At 43.9% G+C, this 27173-nt stretch overlaps 2 protein-coding genes across 10 annotated transcripts in view; one reads left to right on the forward strand and one right to left on the reverse strand.

Annotated features, from left to right (window-relative positions):
- The window catches only part of LOC122369213 (core histone macro-H2A.1-like), a 37307-nt gene that overhangs the window by 566 nt on the left and 9568 nt on the right, over positions 1–27173 (forward strand). The window lies entirely within an intron of this gene.
- Positions 621–26602, reverse strand: LOC122369212 (broad-complex core protein isoforms 1/2/3/4/5-like). Of its 9 annotated transcripts, XR_006254375.1 has the most exons (7): positions 26414–26583; positions 23346–23531; positions 22773–22949; positions 21908–22412; positions 21341–21409; positions 3830–4810; positions 3595–3694 (listed from the first exon to the last, which is right to left on the reverse strand). XR_006254375.1 is itself a non-coding variant. In XM_043343760.1 (6 exons), the coding sequence occupies exons 2-6, from the start codon at positions 23529–23531 to the stop codon at positions 1155–1157; spliced, it is 1179 nt and encodes a 392-aa protein (XP_043199695.1). In that variant the 5' UTR covers positions 26414–26586; the 3' UTR covers positions 621–1154. The 9 variants fall into 9 exon arrangements, 8 of the variants coding, with proteins under 8 accessions (XP_043199695.1, XP_043199693.1, XP_043199694.1 ...); XM_043343760.1 differs by lacking the exons at positions 3595–3694; positions 3830–4810 and adding an exon at positions 621–1396 and having other exon boundaries at positions 26414–26586; XM_043343758.1 differs by lacking the exons at positions 3595–3694; positions 3830–4810 and adding an exon at positions 1578–2974 and having other exon boundaries at positions 26414–26580.

A 27173-nucleotide genomic window follows, 5' to 3' on the forward strand; every position in this document is an offset into this window, starting at 1 on the left:
GGGGCCTTGGATAGTAAGTAGTAAACACACACACACATTCACAATTTTCTTGTCCTTATCTTTTATATATTGGCCCATGCCGCTTATGACGGGAGGGAAGGTTAGTTAGACAGTTGTTAGAGATAAGAGATCCAATCAACCAGCTGCCCGTTTCGACCCCGATCAGATTATATTCTTTCAAACATTTCATTATATAACATTACATGACCCTAAGAAGGAGTCCGAAAATGTCGCAACAAGAACAGTTGTTGATAACTCACCCGAAAAGCTGATTACGATTGCGAGAATGAAGTGAAGACTGTAGAACCTAACATATATTTAAGCATTCAATACGTTTAATATCGTTGATGGTGGGATGCTTGGTCTTGTACGTACTTCTTTTGCTTTTGTGGAGCATGAGACGTGGAAGTTGACGTAAAAATCAGACCTAAGTAAAAGCTAACTATGAAGTATTATACAATGCAACCATCCAACTCCACTGTCATCCAACTCTACAGCACATATTATGATAGAAAAATACGTCACGTTACAAATATTGGATGACCGTAACTGCTAAATTAAATAGGTTACTTACATAGCAACACAACAAAGAATAACTATAACATCGCATAAAACCATGATTTCGGGTTCTATCTGTATTATCACAAGCTAACCAGGCCGTCAGTCGATATTACCTATTATCTGAAAGGAGGGGGGGGGGGGGCAGAAAGCTTTAGCGTGGAAAAAAGTATCCCGGCCAGGGAGGGGGAATCATTGCAAGTCGGACTTTCCTTGGGGATCAAATACAAATGAAAAACATACCAACAAAAATTCAGCTGAATACTCTAAGCTCATAAATTTGACGATTGAAACAAAGAAACAAAATAATGAAGCAGTCAGCAGATCTGTCTTCGGACTAGATAGCAACCCTAGCAATCGATGTCTTTCGAACAAAAAACACAACCACGAAAACCGTGGACACACGCGCTTGAAAAGCCGCGGCAGTTCCTTCTACCAGTTGGCGAAACTCTTAGGATCATCACCTTGAAATTCCTGATCTAGACCTTAAACTTCACAAAAGACTACTAATGATTCCATTTAATCACGCAAACCGCAAACCATCATCCTCTCACATATCTTGCAAAGATCATCTACATCAACTTCAGATCACTGCATCAGAGCCGCGAGAGCCTGCTCGTCGCCATCACAGAGTGCCGGCTCTTGGGGACGATGCGTCCAATGTCCTCCGCCGACATCCTGTGTGACCTCTCCAAGTGTCTCCTGAGGTTGGCCACCTTGCTGGAGACTTTGCCACAGACCGGACATCGGGTGAGGCCTTGGTGGACCTTCCTGTGCAGCGCCAGTGAGCTGATGTGGTGGTAGATCCTGCCACAGACGTCACAGGACAGCGGCACACCTGTGGTCAGGGATGAGCGTGAGGGTAGCATAATGGGCCGGCATGAGAAGGTGTCAGAAATGAGGGAGAGTTCTATAGCCTTAGTATGAGAGGGAGAGAATCTATAGCCTTAGTATGAGAGGGAGAGTTCTATAGCCTTGGTATGAAGACCGTGAATTAATAAGGCATGAGAACCACGTCTGCTAGCTTTTCAATCATACTATGATATTACGCATGGAACCCAGATTCAATTAGTCATGCTGCGGTAGGCTATACATATGTTAAGAAAAAGTCCCATAGGAGTACCTACATAAAAGACAAAGGCACCGGTGAGATTCTCATCACTTTCCTCAGCATGTGACGAAAACATGTGACCGAGCTTAAACATTCTCCCCTCATACTATGAAGCCAGAAGAAAGACATTGTGAAAACGTTTCTTGCTTTTTATTTCAGCTTTAAAAAGTGTACTATACCAACAAATCTAGTTACCTTTAAACTGCACAACGGACAAAAACTGGAAAAATGAAGATGACAAACCAAACTAAGCATTTGCAAAAAATCATATTCAAAACGTTGCTATGAGCCGTTTAAGCTCCTACGCACAACGTGCGTTTGCACGCGAACATGTTCTAAAACCATACGATCACGGTCAAACCTTGCGTGCCTGGCTATTTTAGCTGCGCGTTCTCTTCACCGGACGAGAACGGAAATTATACGCAAATGACCACCTATAGCCTAATGACACTCCGGAACAAATGCGTCACAAAGCAAGGCATCGCACATAATACTAACAGTGTCATTATCCCGACTTACAAACGTGTTAGCCCTTCGGTCAATGGTTCCGCACGCACAAAATCAAATTTTCAAACGTACCGCCAGTAACATATATACAAGTACTTTCCTCGAACGCCTACAGAAAAATGACGCTGCAGGGCAAAAAAAGAAGCATCGCTATACAGACACAACACGTAGGTATAGCTTGAACTAAAGCCACGCACTTGGAGGTATCAGCTCAAAACGAAAATCTGACGCAACGTTGGGCCATTTCATCAGTCCACATCACTAGATCCGACAATTTCTTGGCGTGTTACATACTAGTTCATCGTTAGGTGCTGAACACTAGGCGACAATCAGCATTCTTATTCAGCCCAAATCAGATGTGTGAGAGCTGTATGCTATCCAGTACCACTGAATGCGCTTCAGAGCTAGAGGAACTCCGCGTTTGATTTTGAGCTGGAAGAGAAACATGTTTATGCGAGAGCTGTATGTTATCCAGTGCCACTGAATGCGCTTCAGAGCTAGAGGAACTCCGCGTTTGATTTTGAGCTGGAAGAGTAACAGTCACAGAACTCCGAGTTTGAATTTGAGCTGGAAGAGTAACAGTCCGGGTACGCCTCCGACCACCCCGTGACATCTCTCGGGCGTCCTTCTTGGACATGTTGTGCGCCTTCATCAGGTGGTTCCGCAAGATGGTGACCCTGCCGTAGACGCGGCCACACAACATGCAGGTTGTGAAGCCGGCGTGCTTCTTCTTATGCAGCAGGAGGGAGCTGAGATGGGAGTAGACGCTGCCGCACTCATTGCACTCGAGCGAACGACCTGTGAAGGAGGATCAAAGTTATGACGAATAGTGTTTGTCTATTTCAAACAACCTGCGGTTAGAATGTGGAAGTTGAGGTTAAACTGATTGGCAAAGGGTTGAAGTGGCAAGTCCGCTTCCCCAGTGACAATGCATGATAGGAAGTTCGTTAGCATTGGCACAAAGGTAAGGGCTAGGTATATATTCACACTGCACATTGTACGACACATCAGATTTAGAATAGCCGAAAGGATGTCGCATTCTAGTTACATCGCACCCACTTTTTTCACTGCTAGCGAGCCATCACCTGACATACTTACTCTTTTATTCATGAGAATGTGTCGAAACTTCTGGCGTGATTTAGCGCTCAACCGATGGATAAAGGTATAAAACAATGAAAACTCGTATTACCTTTTATTTTCAGAATAAGTAAGACGATGTGGGACCACGACGGCTTTTTGACACCACCACCAACAACACTTCTAGATTTTCAAGAATTACACAATTATAGGATGCGTTCACATATGAGGCGCTCACATACAACATCTATATTTTCATGGGGTCTAGCGTTATCTACAGTTCGGTTTATCCTCTGATACCGAAAATGACAAAACTTTTCCTAAGTACCGACTTTTATTTGTTTAGATGGTTGGCATGGTTCAATTCAAAACATAACCCTAGTATAAATAGTCCCTGGTCATCCGTTAAGCCTGACACCTACTCTTTCCACAGTCAGGAAATCGCATGCGAGAGCCTATTCAACTACATTAAATCACGCTCGCAGCAATCGCACGCACCTCCCGCATACGATAGATGCGCGCAGAATTTTAATGTGTTTAAATAGGCTCTCGCATGCGATTTCCTGACTGCGGAAAGTGTGCTTCAGCCTTTATTTCTTGTTAGGTATATGTCACATCTGCCACATGTTATGAACCCAAAATCGGCAGTCATCTTAAGTAGCAGTCATCTTAACAACATCCTCACTCCTCTATATCCGGGTTTGACGGGCACCAACTCTCCATCACTATTCACTACAAAACTCTCGCCGCAATCTTGAGCGCAACATTTTTGTCATAAGCTCCTTTAGCTCTCACATTTGTATGACCATCATTTTAACTTTTCAGTGCAAATAAAGAACCAAAACAATACCGCCAACTTCGCTAATCAGACGCCAGAAGGCGAACTAAATTACTTACGCGTATACAGTTGGCTGCACTTGAGGCTCGTAATTCTTCAAAATGCCCATCGCCCTAAAACTGAATGAGTTCCCACAAGGCAGATTCACTTAATGCAAACATTACAGTTCCGAACACATACAAGGTTTGAGCACAAAACATGCGTTAATCGCAATTGGCAAGAGAATGATCACCGTTTTGATTAACTCTCGTTAGCAAGATCTCAACACCTGGTGCAAAACAAAACTTGCACACCGTCATCGGTTCTTCTAAGTCCGCATCACAAAGCTAGCCCTAACGCTAACGATACCACCAACATAGCATCATTCGCTGCTGCCACTGTCTGTTCGTTCACTGACACCATTGGTGTCATATTCACTAATGCCACTGACGGCTCCTCCACTGCTGTCGCCTGTCACTGCCAACCTTTTCACTGATCCGGAGGCTGTTCCCGACTTGGCACCCTGTTCAATCGCCAGCGGTCACTGGGCACCATCGCCTTGACTTCTTCCCTGGTGAGCTTGTGTACGGTACGCATGTGGCTGCGAAGGTCTGCGACGCGGTTGTTGACGCTGCCACATATCGGACACGTGGTCAACCCTTGGTGCACCTTCCTGTGCAGCATCAGGGAGCCGCTGTGTTTGTAGATTCGCCCACAGTCTGGGCAAGGCCGGCCCTTACCTGGGGAAGAATGGCATTGTAGGTGATCGGACGGCAGAGAGGAAGACGCATGTTTGCAATGAATGGGCACATGAACAAATACAGTCAAGTTAAGCTTATCTGAAGCTCACATGATCGACAGATCGACATGCTTCTAGGGACAAGCCGCGGTTGGTAAGTGGTAAGTTAATTGTATATTGTAAATGTAATGTGTATAATGTAATTGTAAGTTGATAAGTGGTAATGGTAAGTTGGTACTGTAAACGGTTTAAGACAACGCTTTTTAAACTGTAACGGGTCAAAAAAAAATTAGAAGTACTGGTAATAAACCAAAAGCAGATAAGGACTAAGGTTACTGCCGATGGAACTGTCCAGTGTCACCAGAGTACTGTTTAAGGCACTGTGTTACTACCGCAGCTTGTCAACACCACCCAACCTATCTATGCACCTATTTTATTGTAAATACACCAGAAATGTCATACAGGTCATACACGTTACGAAGCACATATATCACCATCAGAACCGGAGTCATCAGCAGACGAATGTTGTCAGACTTAGAAACAAACTCAGGGCATTAGCATATATTTTCCCCGAAGATTAAAACAAGACAATGAAACGTTTACAAGACAGTCATCAAACGTTGCAAGTAGCAACGGTGAACAGGCAAACGACATTAGAGTGAATTGACAGGAATGCGTCCAACTGTCTATGAAGGAACATATCTCATGTACAAACATTAAATGAAAAATCACGTGAATCATTGTCGTGTGATATCGTTCCAACAATACCTTAACCAATCCAGTTGACGTTACATCTGTTAGTGTTGCGCATATCCGATTGACGAACTGAGGGCTATTTATGACAAACAGACCCGAGCACTATATGATAAAAGTAATGCGAAATTGTGGCATTGTGTTGGACCAAGTCACAAGACAGGATATATTCGAAGTATATCTCAGGCATCGCTAGCAAAGAGAAAGCTGCGTCCAAAATAGAAGAACAATCCGTTCCCATGTCATTCCTCATATCCTGAATATGAAATCATCAAACACACATTCATTGAACTCAGGTCACTATTCGATTTTAACCACATGGCTGCCATCACATATATTGTACAAGCGACTCCACTGACATAGAGTGGACACCAAACGGAACAACTTGCTCCAGACATCCCTGACGCAAGACAGTCTCCTACATATCACTAATCACATTACAATTCACACATTTGTTGAATTGGAACACCTGTCCACTGATCCTTCCCACGACATTCTCACGTCCCTACGCTTTCTCGCTCTGAACATTCCGTATCACATATATCTCGACCGCATAGAAGGCACAATCAGCTGCACTTGCTCCTTGCTCAGTTTATGGACCATGCGTATGTGTTCCCTCAGGTCCGCCACCTTGTTGAGGACCTTGCCGCACAGTGCGCACGTTGTCAGTCCTTGATGAACCTTCTTGTGCAGTCCCAGAGAAACGGCGTGGGCGTAGCCCCTGCCGCATATGTCGCATACGAAACAACCTGTGGACAAAATTGAAATTCACAATGATGCTGATGACGAAGAGCTTTTACGAAGGGAGGAGACTAGTGGACTAGTAAAGGACATGGGTGGTCAACGGCCAGGGGACTGATGATTTCAAGAGACGAGTGACATGTATTAGCGTCAGGACGTGAAAGGCCATGGATCTTTGCATCGCCAAACAGACTGATGTGTGTGATTACTGGCGGTTCAAGTGACACATAGATACCCGGATCACGAGGTTGTTTAAGGATATAAGGACTTATCTAAAGATGCATGCCTACAGTGCCCCTCCGCAAGTTTGAAAAGCAGCACTTTTTATCATAGTAATGCCATTGACAAGTTAACATAAGTTAACTTGTTAACATAAGTGACTAACTATTGGGAAAATAAAAAAGAAGGAAAGAAGGAAGCAAGGGAAGACGAGGGTGAAGCGTGTGAAACTGATGGGTAGCAATGGCCACTGGTGCATCTTTCTTCCATAATTACAAATTGATACTGGCATGGTGACTGAATCAGGTGTCTCCAAATCAATGCATGTGTTTATCAGCGGGTGTCATTGGTAGCTTTTTTGTTGAATGGCTCACATAACAAGCGTTTCACTATCTGTTCTCAAATATTTCGATGCACACTTTATTAAACACGATATCATCGACGTCATTAAAACACATACGTAACTCCAAAAAAAAAAAAATGTTTCGCTTCAAGACTCCACTAAAAGCGCGATACATAGTACGCCAGAACACATCGAATAAGAAAATACACAAGACGGTCTTATCTGGGCTGTAAAAAAGTAGCAACTACATTCTCCCTGAAATGAGTTAGAGTAACACATGCTGCAAATGACAATGAATGTTCAGCTTCCATTCTTGTCACCACAGTGACGAAATAAATCAAGGCTTAGGTTTGTTCATCTGTCGGCGAATCCTTATACAGTAGCGTCCTATGCCAAAGCTATCTATGCACATCGTCTGATTTAGCAACTTTAAGACGGTACTTGTAAGAAACTTTCCATATTCTTGTTATCAGTCATTCTTCCGTTGAAAACAAGGAGATCGCGAACAGTTTGCAGTCTCGCATAAACCGCAGTAACTTTGGGTCATCAACATCTAAGCACTATCTACCTTTACACCGAACCATTTTAACTAGAATTCGGGACACAGCTGTCTGATAACTATGAAACCATACAAAGGTCTTCATTCGCCAATTCTTGATGAAACATTACCTACCCTAACATCGCATAGCGTCACTTTTCCAAGAAATCAACAGATCCTCCACTACTCGACTCCCGGAACAGAAGTCTCACTGCGCCCCTAAATGGAAGAACTCAAAACATTCCACACGTTGGGAGTGTCTTCGTTGTAACGTTCAGACACTCATGAAAGAAAATGGATCCTCCTAAGGCCTCCTGTCTACCTAATTTTCCGCATCGATGTCTATGCTAAAACTATTGCCCGACAGTCAATATACATCACACACAGTCCCAACCGTCTCAGCGACTCCGAGAAAACTTGCTCGGCACCAGAGCGTAGACTTGCTCCGCCGGCAGCCGGTGCACCATCTGAATGTGGCGTCGAAGGTGACCCACGCGACTGGCTATCACGCCACAGATGGGACACTTGGTGAGCCCCTCGTGAACCTTGCGGTGGTGCTCCAGAGACAGCAGGCGGGAGTAGACCCGGCCGCACGTTTCGCACGTGAAACGATCTGCCGGAAGGAGGTGTAGTCTTAGGTTTGGTCAGTGGTTACTGGCTGACCCGCAGTGGTACCTGAAATACAGTGAAGGGGAGATCAAAGGATGATGTGAGGCGGCGACAGTTCACTCGTCTTGCCTATCGGAGAACAATACTGACTAGAATAAATGAATCACATTGTCATAAAACATAAGACAGGTAGCCATAAGGAAACCCGGAATTGAGCAAGATATTCTTGCGTTCAGTTCATCTATTTATTCCGATAGAATGTATCAGTTCAACTAATAGAAAGTTACATTACAAAACAATGGCCGAAATGATACGTACCTTTTTGAAAAAGAAATAAAAGCCATCAATGGAAAGAGTAAAAGGAAGGGCAAGAGGTAGTCTTCAAAGATCAAGGAATGTTCTGCGGAAATCCAAACCAATTCAAAAGTTCACATTTCGTGTAATATAATTTGTGAAATGGGACGTAGAACTGCCACTGCATGAGTAGATAGTGCATATGAGCGAAGACATCCGTTTTGAGTCTGACTTTGTGAGTGTACGTACTCTGTATGTAAAATATGTTGAAGAAGTATGCAGCCAGACGCTGATTCTCTCTAACGCTGAAGAAACGACGATTGAGCGACGACAGTGATGATAATACAATGTATTGTGATGTATTATCATCACTATTTCCCTTGAACAACAGCCGCAACAAACGTCGTAAGTCGAATCCTTGAGATAGCACCCGAGCCGGACCTCGCATGGCAATAGGAGGCTGGCACCTCAGGGTGCCATTTCAGCTAGCGATCGGACCTGTATGTGATTTATAGCGGAGCCCGCATGTCTGGATCTCCGAGGGGGCAGACCGCCCGACGACGGGTCAGATATCTGGGCGCGCTAACCGGAGTCAGGGTGTCTGATGCTGTCAAAGTAACAATGCTAATGGAATGTGAGTGACATGAGGTTGCATGGTGAGCTGGTTTTAGTTTAATCAACGCAATATACTTGCAGTATAACAGAATGTTATTCAGTTTTATTCAGATTAAAGCTCATTTTTCTTCAGGCTTTGTCCATCAGAATAGTTAATAAACGCATTACTTTTGGCTTTATTTCCAAGGCGCATGATGAGTAACATACATATTAACGAGCTACAATGGAAAATATCATTAGAATATGGTACCTATTACAAAATCGCTAGCATCATGACATGCTGAATCAACTAACACGCTTGTAACCGTTATAACCGCTAGGAGATTAAAATAGTTCATGAAATTGAGAGTATAACACTTGTGTTACTCTGCAGCAGCCTGGTCACTGTTACCGCCACCCTTACCATCTGAGCTCCCCCAAGATTCAGATTCCCCCAAGCGATGCTGCACTGGCGTGTACGAAACAGATCCTTCCTCCTGCTTAGGCAATGACTCGGCAGTCAATTCTGCATCCCCGACACTAGAGTTTCTTTCAGTTCCAACTCCTGAACCGCCCGGTCTCACAGGTGTTTGATCACCAGTGTCTCTACCCGCAGTCGCCCTCAATCCGAGGCTCGAACTCCCACTCGTTTCCACATTCCACATAGTTGAGCCTCGTTTCATCCGCCCAAACGCTTGCTCAAAACCAGCTCTTACAGACGGTTTGAACTGCGCCGCGCTTGGCGCCGCCATTGGCATCATCCCCTGCGCCGCGCCTAACGTCGGCTGTAGCATCCCGGCCGCTCGGAATGGGGCCTGCATGATGCGTTCTTTGGGTTTCGTGGGCACGAAGCGGCGCACTTCCTCTTGAGTCAGGCCGTGGTTGAGCTCCAGATGTCGTCGCAGCTCCGCGACGATACAGCACACTTTACCACACACAAAGCAGGTTGTGAGGCCTTCGTGCTTCTTCCGGTGGTGGTTCAGCGATTCTCGATGTTTGTACGACTTGCCGCAGACGTTACAAACGTGAAGTCTCTGATCTGGAAGAAAAGAAAAAAAGGCTGTTAGAACTTCAATGTGGGGAACAACGATCAGCATTGCTCCTTTAGTGCAGGTCGGTACCACGCTATGACTAGCTCTTGATATCGCATTTTGTTTGTTGCATCTACCAAGCCAATTTTCATATGCAAAAAGCCCATGTAGCTTACTGCTTTTGCGTGTCACATTATTTTCTCAAATTGCTGATCGTATTTGATTAAAACGCATAGTTTGCGTCACAAATGTATTCAGCAGTTGCATTCGAATGGAAGCAATCACATAAGCAGCGAGCTACATGTTTGACGCTTGTCAATTGAATAAATAGGAGACTACACGAGACTACTTACAGCAGCTTGTAGGAAATCAAAAGTGTCGTCGGAATACCATTCCTCTCGTGCGCCGCGAGATGTATTCACTTGTGAAAACTTCAGAAAAGTCACCCACCCGTAGGTACCCCTGACACTGCAAAAAATATGGTTATAGAATGTCCTCATTCTCGTAGATTTGACATTGGGTTACCACTCTCCTTGTACGGTTGGACGTTCAGCAATCATCAGGTATAAAGGCACACATGCGCGGTAAACCGTTTCGAGAATTAAGCAAACCTTGGTCGGAAGATGACATGTTTTGGCTAAAGCATAATTCCAGCCAACATGGAAAAGGGCAGACTAAATTCAGGGACGAATTCAATCAGCTATAAATTTTCAATCTTAATGGCTAGACCTGACAAGTTATTCAGTTCACATATCACTAACAAAGCAAAAGGTTTTGTGACTGCTGACTGCTGTCATACAATGGCTGCTTGAAGTCACCAACTGCCGAACTTCAAAATTAGTTCCACATGCTCGGCTGTATGAAAAGTTAGGAAAGCAACTTAGACGCATCACAACATTTCATTAGTCCGCGAACAAGGTGAATTTTATGGCGTTCTTCATTTGGAGTTCATCTTCTCAGACATCTTCCCAGTACATCTAACATCCGTCATGTATTTTCCACACCAGAATTGTTCAGATACCAATCTGAAACAGGAAAATCATTAAGATGATACACATATGCGAAAGAAGTGGCACACACATACAACTTGTAGTTGTGACGACATGGCGTTATGGGTTTTTAGGCACAAATCGACATAAAAAACATAGCTTCAAATAGGTTAAAATGCAGCAAACCGTTTTTCTCATTTTTACGGACAATTACGACGAAACAACCACCGCACTGGCAACTAAAAGAACATACATACCTCGTTTGGTTGCACGATCTAGTTCTTAAACGTCATACCTGTCAGCCTTTCGATAATGCTGTGAAATATAGCTTGATTTGTATTGCCAACGATTCCATGAATTAAGAGCAAGGGCATTGTCTTGAAGGAATTCTTCAATGAATCAAGGGACATGTCTTGAGAACGGCGCAAAATAACTCAACGATATGGCAAACTAAAACTTTTGGGCTCTGTGGAAAAGTGTTTCTCAAACAAGTACTGCTTTCCTGTCTGAACACACTCATTCACACCATTTAAATTCAACCGATGTAGTTGTGCGGGCGGACAAAACGAAAAATGGGTCCAACGCATCCGTAAAACTAAGTTTTATGGGCTAAAACGTGGAAAATACCAATTATTTTCCAGTGAATCTACCACTAGGACCACTACAAAGAATTAGAAATGAATACAAAACATTAAACGACCATAATTAGATAAATAAAAGAAGTTCACCTTTTCCTCGACATCAAAAATGCAAAAAAAAAAACGAACAAATAAGCCATTGTGATCATCCACTTAGCTAATAGCTTTGGTCCAACAGCTACATATAAAGGAATTCATTTTAGGACTTGGACTACCTGGTTTCATCAAAAGGGGGCACGATCACAACTGTGACCATTTAACCAATACATAACCTACCCTTTTTATAAGGTAGGGGAGAGCAGGGCACTTTCGTGCATGGGGCACATTCGTTTTCAGCAGTTTATGGGAATACGAGTGACTGCCCGAGCTCAAGGTAAATTATGAAAATATGTATCATTACCGCCCCTCGTTCACGGTAGAAAACAACACTGCACCTGCTACCATGCTCGATAAAAACCCAAAGTTGTATTATTCGTGAGCTATCCAATCTTTTTTCAAAGCATCCATTTTTGTGATCCTGACTCGGAAATGTGGTTCAGCTTTTCAAAATTGGCGGCGAAGAAGCCCACTCTATTCACGGAACTTCTGCAAACTGAAAGCGTCTTTTTCCTAAAGAAATTTTGAAATATGTTACAAATAACGTGGTGGGGCAGGTTCTCGTACGCACTGCCTAGCGGCAAATTCGTGCATATTTTGTTTTCGTTTTTGCAATTTATGACTTAATCTGTAGTAGCTTTCACTTATGACGCTCGCCTGACTCAGTCTCGGCTGCTTGCGACGTCGTGACAAGTAATTCACGCGACCTTGGCGAGGTCACGGAGGCCGGCAGTTGGCACATTCTTGTTGGCCAGCTCATTCTTTCCATATTTGTTGTGCAATGCCTTCTTGTCGAAAGAAATCGAGTGAAATGGCCCGCTGCCAATTTCGTTTGGTAAATTTCTGGTAATGCCCGGTAATTGCTCAAACTTTGCAGGGTGCACGGAAGTGCCCCACCCCTTGCACAAAAGTGCCCTATAACTATCTGGGGCAGTTTCGTGCAGACACGAGTTATCAAAAGTCATTCTTTCTAATAGAAAATATAATTTTAGAGGATAACGTTTAAAAAGGTAAAATATCTGCAAAAGTTAGTTCCTTTCCATACTACAAACAACAATTTTATCATTGCACCCAGGGGCGTCGCCGACGGGGGGGTCGGGGGGGTCGTGACCCCCCACTCTTGAAAACTGGGGGTGTCGACCCCCCCACTTTTTGCGATGCTGAGTATGCTTTTTTAGCTTTTATGTCAGTGAAGCAGGCGTCAGCAACACCAACAAATACATCAGATTCAGAATCGCCTCAAGAGCTCCCTAAAGCCAATTAGCCAATTAGCTAAAGGTCAATTAGCTGTGGGCGGGGAACACCAGCACAACAATATTTTTAAGTAGCCACCATTCTAGTACCTTTTTATCCCTCAAAGGATTGGACGCGCCAAAACTGCCCCGAGCGTTCGTCTGATCGTTAAAAAAAATGGTCGCAGTCGATTCGTCGGATCAGTACCTAACTACAAAACTACAAACTAGCCTCAGGGCTCAGCCCCATGGCTACCGTCACAACTAGCTGTACAGTGCACATGTAGGGGAAAGGGAGTCAGATGAAGCCGTCTCGGGCTTTCGCAAAGAAGTTGCGTCGCGCAAAAAGGAGCCGATTGCAAAGAAAGTTCCGGTGCGCTCGAGTTAATCACCTACTTAAAAATAAATCGATATCTCTGATTCAAATAAAGATGACCTTGGTTCACTTTTTCATAACATGCTTTTAATTTAGGTATAGGATAGTTTTTGGAGCTGATTTTGAACTTAGCGCCCATCTGAACATTTAAGAAGTAGTTGTGTTGCTTATACATATAACATGTTAGGAAGCAATCGGTGGTGGTCATCCACTATTAGGTACTGGTCGATCTGACCTGACCTGATCTACCCCAAATGCATGGAGTCATCATCTTCGTTCAAAACTAAGAATAACAATTCGTAATCAGAACCTCGAAAAACCATCACAACTTACATTCGCAAAGTTCTAGCAGGTCCCGAGTTTCCCTACTTATTGGCGATGACCTGAGTTCTGAGATGACCCGAAACCTTGTAAATGGGTATCATCGGCTTTCTCTCGTCACGGGCAGCATGCTCTTTTCCCGCAAACCTCTAGATCGATCAGGGGTCGAAAGCATACCTCAGCGTTACTTCAGTATACGTTATACGTTAGCGACTGGGAACCCATAGAAGGGCTACAGTGAAGCAGAAAACATATTCGATAGCTCTTTCAACGCTCTTTCGCTAGCAGAGGTGAAAAAGACCTGCTACTCGCCTGCGTGCGTAGGTGACAGCCATAGGAATACAGAGACAGATTCGAGGATCTCAGTTGATGCATCTAAAATTGATAACTAGGCCATTTCCGATAAAATCAGAGCTGTCTTCCCATAGAGGGCCACTATGGACCACGGCACAAAAATTTAACAGCGTCATCTCTTTGTAGAAAGCTGGGGCTGAAAAATCCCGCCGGTGCGACAGCCGGTGCGTTGTAAAGCGCCATAGACAACGCAGGAAAAACGGCGACAGTACGACAGCTCGTCCCCGCTCGTCGCCGGTTGAGCGGTGGCGGGGACCGGCGCACACTGGTCGGAAACGCCCTCACGAGAGGCCACGGGTGATTCCGGAGTTTCGGATTATTTTTTATATAGATCGATTTGAAATTGATCAAATAATTATACTTAGGCCAAAAAAACTAATCCGGGTGACCAAAAATAGCTGTAATCAGCCCCCGAAGATGGGGTATCCCAGAACTCGGAAACTGACGCGGAGCAAGAGGTTTCTTGAGCCGGATATTCAGAGTCTTATTGCTGATAGACACCAAATTGAAATCCCACATATTAGGCATCAAAATGTTCGTTATGAAGTTGCCGACTGGTCAGTGCAAAATTTTTGGTATACTTTTTCCCTAACTAAGATGTACTATAGCTTTTTTATGAAGGCTTTCCTACAGTGATTCTGGAATATAACTGCAAAGTTTAGGTAAGGAAACAACAGGTAGTCCCATCTAGTTCCACTCTGATTTTTTGTGAGATGAAGTAGGATTTAAATTTACACCAGGGCAACATAAAAGCTAACTGCGCATATTTGCGCAAAATTTGCAGGAGCCGCTCTTCCTACCCAACTACCGCCCGCCCCGCCCCAGTTTCGGCTCGGCCGCCGCGCCCGGTTTACGCTGACCTGTGTGGCCTGCACGCATCCATGCGTAGTTGACTGGTCATTAAAAACAGATGCGCTTGAGTTTATGAATTTTGTGAAAAGCGCGTTTTATGTATGCATTTATGTATGTATTGACATCAAAAGCCTTCCACATATTGCGTGGCGATTACGGCTTGCATTTAGAGAGCCTTGCTATTGACAACCATCACTCGGCTGAAGAAAGTGGAAATTGAAGCCTTCGTGAATATAAGACGCTGCAAATATAGGACACCTGTCACTGACATCGGGTTACCTTGGGCCGTCTCTTTACATTAGATCACAATTCCGGTATTTAACCCTGGCCGGACCGATTGGTTTTCTACATTGGCCGGAGAGGGTTGGTATGTACAACTCCCTCGCCGTTTCGCCTCTAATTGAGCTAGAGCCTCGCGGAAAAAAACAAGCTTGTGTGCCGTTATAAGACGCAAAAATTAGGTACTACCCGATTTTAAGGTCTTAGGTCAGCCAGTGACCTCTTAGGTCAGGTAAGTGCCACAAGGCACGGGCTCGGTTTTAGGTTAATTACTTTGCCAAAAATGGTCGCACTGCCGCGATTTTGGCATAATCGTGTTTGTCTAGCTCAGGCGCGTTGAATGCTATACTTAGTGTTCGGGTGAAGTCAACTTAACCCTCGCCGGCACAGGCCATTTTGCGCCCTTCGACGGCACAGGGGGGGGGGTTGGTACGACCCCCCCCCTCGCGTTTGGCCCCTGATCGAGCTAGAGCCTCGCGGAAAAAAACGAGCGTGTTGCCCGTCACGAGAGGAAGCCGATGATACCCAATTTTAAGGTCCTAGGTCATCGGGTGACATTCTAGGTCAGGTCAATGACCCGAAAACCGGGAAAATCGGGACCTGTTAGAAAGTCGTAAATTGTGGCTGCTACGTGGTTTTCCGGGGTGCTGATCACGAATATCGTATTAGTTTTGATCAGAGATGATGTCTTTAAGCATTTAGACCAGGTCGGGTCAGGTGAGGTCTAGCTCTTTGTGTTGCTGATCCGGGGGTGATCACGAATATCGTATTAGTTTTGATCAGAGATGATGTCTTTAAGCATTTAGACCAGGTCGGGTCAGGTCAGGTCTAGCTCTTCGTAACTACTTCGTAAATGTTCAAATGGTTGCTAAATTAGAATTCAGCTCCAAAAACTAGCCTAGGAACATGTAAAACTCGAAAAAGTGAACCGAGGTCACCCGAGGTCACCAAAGGTCAATGACCTGACCTGACCTTCAGGTGACCTTGACACCCATCCTAATGTATGGGAGCAACATCAAATCACATGTTTGAACGTTTGAAACCACGAAAAGCTTGCAAACGCGCGGCTAATGCGAGCCGACATACGCCGAATCGCGATTTCGGCCAAACATAGTCACGGAAAAGAGGTCACAGGTTAAAGGTCATTGGGGTCAGGGTCATGAAATTTTCAGGGTAGGTGTAAAATTGATCAATGCGAAGGTACTGAAAGTTTCGTCGCGATTAGCCGCTTTTTACGCGAGTTATTCGCGAAAAACCTTGGGGGGGGGTTGCATCAAACCCCCCCCCCCCTGTGCCGGCGAGGGTTAAGGTGTTAACCTCGGGTCAAGGTCAGGTCGGAGCCCCTCAGGTCACGAAAATGGTTGGAGGAGGTCATATCGCATATCATTCGATTCGGCAGGTCTTCCTGAGTCCAATAGTGGCTTTCCCGACTCTCTAGCTCCATCTGATCAGGAGTTATTGACGAAAAACTTACATGGCCTTAGTGACGTCATAAATGACGTCACGCAAAGTCAACAATGCTTAAGTCAAGCACTGGACCTTGCAAGGAGTGCATGAAACCATCCATTCCCGGTGCCCGAATAGCAGCTCCCAATTTCCCTTGTTGACTTAAAGTGGTGCTAGATCCTGTATTATACTCAATTATGACGTCATAACTTAACAGATTCACGTCATATATTCAGTGCTTGACATCCAAATGATAGCTTACATATGACAGAGAAGGTATGCAAAGTTTTATGAAGTTTGCTTCACTAGTTGTGGAATAACAAGCAAAAAACTTTTGCGGAAAGGCCGCTGGCCTCTCGCTGGAGCGTTTCCGACCAGTGTGCGGCGCGGCCTTGGCCGCCGCCGGAGTAGGGAGGGACCGGGCGGCTGGGACGGGGAAGTCACATCTGGGCCACAACTGGGGTGGGGTCCATGACCATCGGTCCCAGAAACTTGGTAGGAGCGTTGATAATTGGTTCTGACTACTGGAGTAAAGGCAAGTGAATCAGTGACAACTGACAATCCTTTCGTGAGTTCTGATTAAACTGGATCAGGAAGCCAGGACGAGCTAGGAAGTCGATCAGACCCATAGGTAAGTTGGATGATAGTGACCTATTTTTTGTTGTGTCACTGAAATGTGGTGATGCGTTGTAATGCCCACAGGCCGAAATTTGAAAGGTCACTTTCTTTATAACATTCTAGCCTCATTTTCATTTTTTAGGCCTTCAAAGGTGTTGAGAAAACGTAAAAAAATATGGTACCTACTGTTTCAAGATGACGTGTAAAAAAAATTGTGACAGCTAGACATCGCGTAGGTGACAGCTTTTTAGTTTTATTCACCTCTGTTCGCTAGCTTCGCGTCAGATGTCATCTCAGGTCTATGTTTTGCCCATAGAAGGCAAACAGCTACCTGGACAGATTCTGCCGAAACATTTGCTTTGCAATAACTTTAGATTCCGTGAATTTGTATGGTATTTACATATGTTGTCTTGTCACCACCATGTTTATCTCTTTGAGACGCGTCACATGAGTTAAAATTTGACCATTCAGAATTAACGTTAAAACGGCCTCAGGTCAACGTTATGTCATGATCTAAAAAGGACCTCCTGGCTCCTGCTGCACATGAATGGATCCGTGTAGTTGAGCTGAACAGTGAACACCTTCCATGCTGTCATCGCTCTACCGCGTCTTCGTCAAAAGTTGTAGAAAAAAAAATGCTGGTGGCCATCGATGGACATTTCCACTAATGACCTTTCGAGTCATCACTCGCCATAATTTGTTTATTATAAATAATTTTACTCACTCGCCATAAGTTGCACCCTGTCCCTGGCAATGATGAGCTGATTTGTCATGGCTCCAAAGATATTTTGCGCTTCTGACGAACTTTTTCAAAGCAGGAGGCGTTCGTGCTTTTTCTAATTTCTCATTATTTTCTAATGATGAGGTCACGTATTTGACCTGCCTCCAGATCATAGATGTAAATCCTCAGAATCATGAATTGCTGACACGTATAACCCCATACGTCATTAGTATACAGTGTACCAAATTTCGAAGTTATGGGAGAAAAGCTACAAGAATGGCGAGAGGGGAAAGTTTGATAGAGGTATACCGTATAACTGAACTTGACATGGCGACCTGACCTTAAGTGACCAGTGATAATTTTTACGCAAGTAATGTAGGTAGGTAGGTATACCTACCTAATAGGTTATACCAAATTTCGCGGCGCTGCGCGCCGATTTGTTACACGCGCACACACACACACACACGTACGCACGCACAAAACTGGGAAGTGTGGCAAAAAAACACCCCTACCCATCGGGTGAAGACTAGAAACCCGACCCCCCCACTCAAAAATCCGTGGCGACGCCCCTGATTGCACCAACCAAAGAGCAGATATATGGATTCATCTTTTTTTTTGCACGAATGTAGGTACCCCACTCCCCACAAGTTCCCAACATAATGCACTTATAATAAAATGCACAAATGCACTCAAAATAAAAGGTCTTACTATCACTAGCATATGCACATAACCAATTGTTAGGAAAAGTAAAAGACGTGAAGACCACTAACCTCGATGCACCAGCACAAGTAGGCGAAGTCGGAATCCACTTAATCTTCAAAGAGTTCACTCGTATGTATATAATCTCGAAAACGATTTTATTAGCGAGCATCAAAGAGATAGTTCGCGTTATACTTAATATTTCATCAAGTATGTCCTCGATAAATGAAAAAAATTTTAGCGTTGGCAATCGATGGCCTAAGCCCATGAGTTTACGGCAAATTAGCAGCATTTATCAAAAATGCTAGATGCGACTATAAAATACAAAAACGTAAAACAGTTAGCCATTCTACAAGCTATAAAAACACATCAACGATAGAACAAAATTTACTATTAATACAATTAACTAAATTCATCGGTTTAGGTATCTTTAAAAGGAAGATTTGGACCTATGCTTTGCATTATAAATTCAATTGCTTGTAGGGTTCTCCTGAGCAACGAATGTATCATCAGACTAGTAAATTAAAAATATTAATGATTCAATCGCAAATCAGCATTTTGGAGTGATCAGAAAAGCAAGAGCGGAGGCAGCTACAAAAAAAAACATACATGCCCAAACAGACTCAAAATCATAACGGCACGGCTGATGGCATAATAAGGCACATCACACAAATAAAATGACACAGAATGTTGTGCGGGGACAAAGGTGCAGCCAGGACTTCTCATTTTCGCTTGGAACTAAAACGGTCTGAATATATTTTAACGCTAGTTTGAGAGACATAGGCCTCGTTTCATAAAGCGAGTCCGTAACTTACGGCGGTTTTTGGTCTTGTATTGCAAGCGCAAGTGAAGCGATGACGTTAGTTTGAATCGTTGAATTTATTTATCTTGCAAGCAAGAACAGTAGGGAGAAGGGGAAATTAGTTTATCGCTTCACATGCATTTGCAATACAAGCTCAAAAACCGCCGTAAGTTACGGACTCGCTTTATGAAACGAGGCCATAGAGGCATAAAGCGACAACGATGAGAGACGTTATTGTTACTATGCAATTAAAATAATCTCAATACCGGTCGCTACTCGCTAGTAATCAAAATGAATGAATGATTCAAAAGGGGTACGGGGACCCGCAGTTGCTACTGTACACGAACCCCAACTCTAGCCGTCTGTCCTGTCCAGTAACAACCGATAACATTGATGTCGACTGCCAGTCCCTGTACAAGAGCAGCTGAAGTTTTCTGTGAGTGCCCTCTGACAGCTTATCGTTGTTCCCTGTGAGGGTGCTGAGACAATTTACTCAGGGTCGCTGTACAGTAGCAACTGCGGGTCCCCGTACGATTCCGAGATGGGGATCAGATCCAAGCATTTGTTTTCAGACGGTGCTGCCAGCCACCAAACGTTTTTAAAAGCTGAGCTTAACTAAATAACGTTTTTTTTTTACTGTATGCCTGGCAAATCCTAATACATTACCCGGAGAGGTGCAGTGAAATATGGTGTGAAGAAATCGACCACGGTCAAAAATGTTCACCAATTTTCACTCAGCCAAGATTTTGGGACGACCTCTTTTAAAAGTCGGCTGAGCTCCGGTCTAAAAAATAACCTTATCGTTGGGATACAGAAAAATACAGACTAAATCATACCAAAATAGGTACATATCAAACTCGGCCTTCGGCCTCGTTCAAAAATTTGGCAAGTATCTAGGTTTTTTAAAATTTAGTTACACCGGCCTCGTTCAGTATGATATATGACCAACAGTCTCTTTTTAGAACTACCCGAGTTGTGCTGGTAAAATGGGTAGTGTAGTGTATTGTATTTATAGATATTGATTGATGCAAGTAGAAACTATGCAAAAATAACCTGTCAAAAGGTTTAAATATGGCATCGCCATCGCGGTTAGCTCCACTTAGCGGTGACATCTGTTTTACAAGAGATATGTTCAAGCATGGCATTTGGCAAGAGACGTAAAAACTACTAAGACGTATTGCACAGAAAAAGAAGTGTCTGGCTGCACCTTTGTCTTCACACTCCGGGGCCGACACGCCGATACATAGAGGGAGATGGCCGGGAAGGGAATGGGACATAAAGATCGATTCTGAAGAAATGGAAATTGGAAAAACAATCTAGCGGGCCGACAATAACTACCGCACGTTTCGGCACCATGGGACCGAAACCTCTGGTGTTGGATTTTGTCAGCAGCACCATTCCAATACATCCTATCGCCCCTTCTGGTGCAAATCACGCGAGATCTTACTTCTCCAAAAGTTGCCATCAAATAAAGTCAGAGTTAGTGTCAAGTTCATAGTGAAAACTTCTGAAGAAAATGAAGACCGCTAAGCCTAAGTTGTACACTTAAAAAGCTTAGTGAGCTTCGGATGAAGAGACATTTACTCAGGCTAGTAGAAGAAATAAAGTTAATGTGCGATTTTTCGAAGCCTGGTCCTCCAGCAGATCGTAGATGCCGTCAATCCACCCGTTACATTTTGATGAAGTCACTTTATGACCAAGTCATTGATGACAGTAGGCCTTTTTGGCACTCCACCTCTACTTTAAACAGAGTTTAGCTGTTGTTCGGTACAAGGACTATCAGTGACCAGTGTCCTATGTCAGGCCGTATGCCACTTATCCCGACAACTTCGGGACGAGCAAATTTAGAAGACCGTCACACCTACGTTGTGTATATTATGTCACGTGAAAGTGTATGGGAAGAGGGAGAATATAATGCCAGAGGAACTGAGTTAGGGACGATTTTGGCGTGCCGGTCCCGGTTTCGGGACGTAGCGTGACACCCACCTGACTGGGAGCCGTCGTCCGGGGGTCGCTGAGAGGGCCCTGCCACGCCCCCGCCGCCTCCTCCGCCCACTGAAAACGGGTACACAGGAGGTCAATGGGAGTCACAAGAAGCTGTAAAAGCGGGCTACCGACTTTGGACAGAATGGGAAAAGAGATGTAAAATAATATTTGTTATTTAGATGCTTCGAAACCGAGTAGCACTATTACTGTTGTACACTAAGATAAAAAACACGATAGGCCACAATATAGTTATTGAAAAAAGTACAAATTTTAACCAGGTACTCAACGAGCACCAAGGGACGGTTGTTTGACAACAGAGCAGCAACACACCAATGATAAAATGAAGACATTTGAGTAGGTAAAGTGCATTTTTGTTAGCATTATAATCATTAATCATGAAGGCCACTAGGTTTTTGAATTGCTATCCCATTTTATATCCCGGTGATCAAAAAACTTGTACCGTACCCAAATAAACCTGAATAAACCTAAACCAAATAACCTGAATACACTGAATAAACCAAATAAACCCGAATAAACCTGCCCCACACTGAAATCCCGTCCACTTACTGATGGCCGCAGCGTCTGCCATGGACAGATCGGGCCCATCTCTGTATCCGCCCTCATAATCGGCCACATAATCCAGCGTCGAGTCCAGGGTAGCATCGTCATCCTCCTCTTCAGTCAGGTCCACCTTTTCCACTTTGATGCTCTCCTCAGCAATCGCTTGTCCCCCTTCCGTGGGGTGTCCCGCAGGGGTCTGTACTGGGGCCGATGCTGGGTTTGATGAAGCGGCGAGCGGCGTGGAAGAGCTTGGAGGAGGGCTAGGCTGTGACGACGGCATTCTTGGAGGGTTCTGCGGTAGTACGTTCGACTGTTGTGATGGTGTTGATGGCGGCTGTGACGACGGTGGTTGGTGGGGAGGTGTCTCGGTAACCGTTTCTGAGGCTCTCCTTCTCTTAGCCGGTGGTGTTCCGTTTCGGTGAGGTCTCTGAGGCGTGGAGGCGGCCATGGGTCGAGGCTCGTGAGACGCGGCGCGTCCGGGGCTCTGGTGGGTAGTTGGTGACGGCGGCATCTGCGGAAAGGCGGGGACGGGTTAGTTGGATACAACTGCTGTCAGTGCACCGACGACAAAAAAAAAAACACGGGAAAGTGGTAACGCAAGAGAATGGCAGCAGATGCAGTGATCATGAACACTAGGTACACACCTTATCAAAATTACTTTTTACTTTATAGTTCTGTATGTAACACCAAAAGCAAGTCAAGACAACAGAATTTCAAACAGCAAAAAAAAAAAAAAACGACAACACTAGCATTACCATCAGTTAAGGATCTATGGTTTTGACACACTATAGTAGTCAGTACAGCTAGAACAAGGGAAATTAAAGAGATTTTACAGTCCAACTATACACATGAAGAGGAGTTCAGTTTTTACCTTTTCCTCATCTCCACTGAGTCCTTTAATCTGCAGCATCTCTGCCGTCCTGATGAAGCTGGCCAGCTGCGTCTGACTGACGTTCACGCTGCCCTTATACATGAACTCAATGATGGCAGACAGGTCCTCTGCGCTTGTATCCTTCAGGAAGAACACCATTTGTTGGCAGGGGTTGTCCTGAAAAAGGTGCATGTCATTATGCATTATCATTAATGTGCACATCATTAGTGTTGTTGAATCTATGCTATTAACACTGATTGTTACAGTGTAGAAGTTAAGTGAGAAGGTAGCACTTTTGAATTGAAATCAATCAAAGGAATCAATTGAAAGGTGTGTTCTTTGATTAGGTATATGGTCAAATTATTCAAATCCATGCAGGATTGTTGAGGCAATGCTAGCACTTCTAACCTATGTATGAGTTTAAAATGGATCCTCATACAGCTCATCACCTTCCTGACCTCGACCTATATCATTGTTCCGGGCTTCTCACTTCTACAAACACCTGTGTCTTCAGGAAGTCAAAAACAAAATAAAAAACCCAAATTTAAGAAAAAGCAACTGCAATAATCTCACCTTGAGCAGCTCCCTGAAGTAAGGGCTGCAGGCTGACAGCATCATCCTGTGCGCCTTGACACGCTGTCCCTCACAGCATAGTGTGATGTCCACCAGCTCACCGTCCCGCCGCAGGTGGTCAAACACGGAGGTGACGCTGCTCTGGAACCCATCCCACTTGAGGCAAAACTTCTGAGAATCCATCATCTGTGAAAAAGGTGGTCGGGCAATCACCATGGTTGATTGGTGCATAGGAGCTAAAGTATCCATTGACGACAAACAGTTCTTTGTTCTTAGTTTGTATTTGCCTTATCAGTGTGTAGAAAATGAATTAGACTATATCGAGAAATTAGGAGAGCTAAGTTCCATAATAGAAGGGATAAGCTCAACATCATATATCCTTGTAGGTGATTGGAATGCAAATCTAGGACGGACAGGACAAGCTATGTTTGCAAAGTATATGATTGAGTTCTGTGAGGAACATTCACTCATTAACACTAGTCAAGCGCTATTGCCTTCAGATAGCTTCACTTTCGTCTCAAGTAGCTGGGGAACTGTGTCCTGGCTAGACCATGCAGTGTGTAGTGCGGACATGCACAGGATCATATCATCAATTGAGATAGGATATGGCATTGCTCAAGACGATCACATGCCTGTTAGTGTAAATCTGAATATACCCAAATTGCCTAGTCATTCGGAGAGTAAGATGGCTGGAAGTAAGAATGTTGATTGGGATAGAGTAACCAAACAGGACATAGCGAGGTATAGAAATGCTACAGACCATTATTTAAAGAAAGTGAAAATCCCACAGGCTGTGAAATGTGCAGATGGAAACTGTAAAGAGGTAAATCATGTACAGGACATATTTGTGTTGTATGAAGGAGTAGTGAATTGTCTCAGCAAAGCTGGGCAAGAGCTACTTGCGGGAAGGAGGGAGAATGGTGCTCAATCTTCCAAACCTGGCTGGAATGACTATGTTGAGGAGTTATATGAGATATCAAGGGAGAATTTCATTGTTTGGAAGGAGGCTGGTAAGCCGAGACAGGGCCCCGTTTATGAAGCTCACAGGGAGGCCAAGGTTAGATTTAAAAGTGCCTTGAGATATATTAAGAAGCATGAAAATGAGTTATGCAGGGAAGCATTGGCCAAAAAGCTAGTTGAGAGGGACACCAAAGGTTTCTGGAAGGAAGTGAGGGTAATGAGTGGCTCACAGGTACCTAGACCTACTATGATGGAAGGGGTACGTGGAGAAGAGGATATTGCCTCTTTATGGAAACAACATTTTCAAGATTTGTTTAACTCTGTTGTGAGTAAGATGGATGAATTGAGTGAGGATATTTCAGGGGACTGCGAAAGTGCTCTCGTATCAGTAGATGAGGTAGATGCTGCCATCAGGGAGCTAGCTATAGGTAAATCGTGTGGTTTAGATGGGATCTCTGCTGAGCATTTAAAGAATGCGTCAGGTCGAATTGTACCTCTACTGAGTCTGTGTTTCACAGCCTGCATGGTTCATGGAAAGTTGCCAGATTCTTTGATGAAAGTAGTTCTAGTCCCTGTGATAAAGAATAAGGCTGGTTCCATCAGTTCGATGAATAACTACAGGCCAGTAGCATTAGCCAGTATCATCAGTAAGGTGTATGAGATCATTTTGCTCAAAAAGTTAAAACCTTTCTTAGGTACTCAAGATAATCAATTTGCTTATAAAAAGGGTATGGGAACAGATCAATGTGTATATGCTCTAAAGGAAGTTGTGAGTATGTATAGATCTATGAAGGGCAATGTGCACTTATGCTTCCTTGATGCCAGTAAAGGTTTTGACAGAATAAACCACAGTCTACTCTTTGATAAGCTGAACCGCAGGGGAGTACCAGCATGTTTAGTTAGAATATTGTCTTTTTGGTATACTAGTCAAAAGATGTGTGTGAGATGGGGATCCACATACTCAGAGTTCTTTGGAGTGTCAAATGGTGTAAGGCAGGGAGGGATTCTGTCCCCATATCTCTTCAGCGTCTATATGGATGACCTGAGTTCACTGCTCAATAGGTGTAGTACAGGCTGCTATATTGGAGAAAGAATTGTAAACCACTTAATGTATGCAGATGATCTAGTTGTGATGGCACCGTCCAGTGTAGGATTGCAGCGTTTGCTTAATGTGTGTACTGAGTTTGGAATATCTCATGATGTTAAGTACAATGCCCTAAAGAGTTGTGCAATGTGCTGTAGGTCAGATTTTCTGCGGAATGTACGAAAACGAGAGTTTTATGTGGGAGGGGTGCCGGTTGCCAATGTAGATCGAGTTAAGTACTTAGGTCACTACATAACTGATAACTTGTCCGATGATGCAGACATAGAGAATCAGACTCGTGTCTTGCTTCGCCAAGGGAACGCAATGTTAAGGAAGTTTCACATGTGTAGTACTGATGTAAAGATGAAATTGTTTAATGCTCATTGTAAGCCTATGTATTGTTCGCAGTTGTGGTGGTGTTTCAAAAAAGGAACTATGAAGAGGTTTGTCACTAGTTATCATAACCTTCTTAAAAGGACCTTAGGGCTATCAAAGTTTGAGAGTACCAGTGCTACCTGTGCATACTTTAGAGTACCCTCATGTGAGGCTGCCATTAGAGGCTTAATATATAAATTCATGAAAAGGGTTGATCTGAGCAATAACGGTATCATGGCAGCTATATGTTTGAGCAGTTTGAGGTACCAGTCAAGGATCAGGAGGTCATGGCTGGGAAGGCTGTATACAAGGGCAGACATGGATGTCACCTGACTCCCCTGTGTTTAGGCTGCAGTGTGTGTCTTTTTTAGCATGTGTGTTTGTGTGTGTTTTTATGATGTGAAGGGTTTTTTATGGACCAGTATGGTCTGGAATAAAGTTTTGTCTGTCTGTCTGTCTGACCATGGTGATGGTGGTTCAATATCAATTTATCAATTGTGCTGGGTTATGGACCATGCCAATGAGCACTGATTTTATATTTCAGGCTGATTTAGCTGCAAGTCATATCATATCATTTTCCATTTTCTTTAGTGAGCCATCATAATTGAAAAAAGGTCAAGTTGAAGTGAAAGATTAAAAACGCACTCACATACGTTGACAGATCGACCTCAAAACCACTCCAACCAGGGTGACTGGTTCAATAATTTGTTCAATAAAAATTTCGCTTTCCCCACTAACCACTGTTTCAAATTTAATTAGTGAACAACCGCAATCCCCAATAATCAAATCATTCGCACTCTCACATCAAGTACGCCAAATACGCCAACGCAGCGTCCTCGAAACCCATCGAAACCACTCTCAGCGTGGCTGGTTCTTAAATATATTACGTCATAAGCTACGACTGAAATCTTTTGTTTCACACGCCTAAAACGGGGAAACATTTGCCTAAAATTTATCTATAAGACCCGATGTAACGGTTTTTGTTGTAGATTATGAGGTGAGAAGGCTGTTAAACATTTTTCAAAGCATTTGACTGTTGAAATTTTTATTTGTTCTGTATGCTCCATAGACGTCATTTATTATAGGTTGCGCATAAAAGAAAATATTATGCTTGGGAGGTGCGTTACTTTTGTCTTTATTCTCATTTTATGTTCAATTTTCGTGTGCAGGCTAGACATTGAGCTGGCATTGCATTGACCATGTGACATTGCAAGCTTTTTTCACCAAAAAATTTGCCTTTAAATTGCATACATTCTGTTGCAAAACAGATCTTGTAATTTTTAAGCAATTTTCACAAAAATCTCCTCATAATGTAGGTTAAATCATCATCATCTTCTTACGTGAGCAGCTGCCCGCATAACAGCATGGAACACTAGCGCTGTTCGGCAGCCGGCTATTTTGTGTGCAGG

This window comes from Amphibalanus amphitrite, unplaced genomic scaffold, assembly GCF_019059575.1.
Source record: "Amphibalanus amphitrite isolate SeventyFive unplaced genomic scaffold, NRLGWU_Aamphi_draft 001016F_arrow, whole genome shotgun sequence".
Taxonomy (NCBI): Eukaryota; Metazoa; Arthropoda; class Thecostraca; order Balanomorpha; family Balanidae; genus Amphibalanus; species Amphibalanus amphitrite.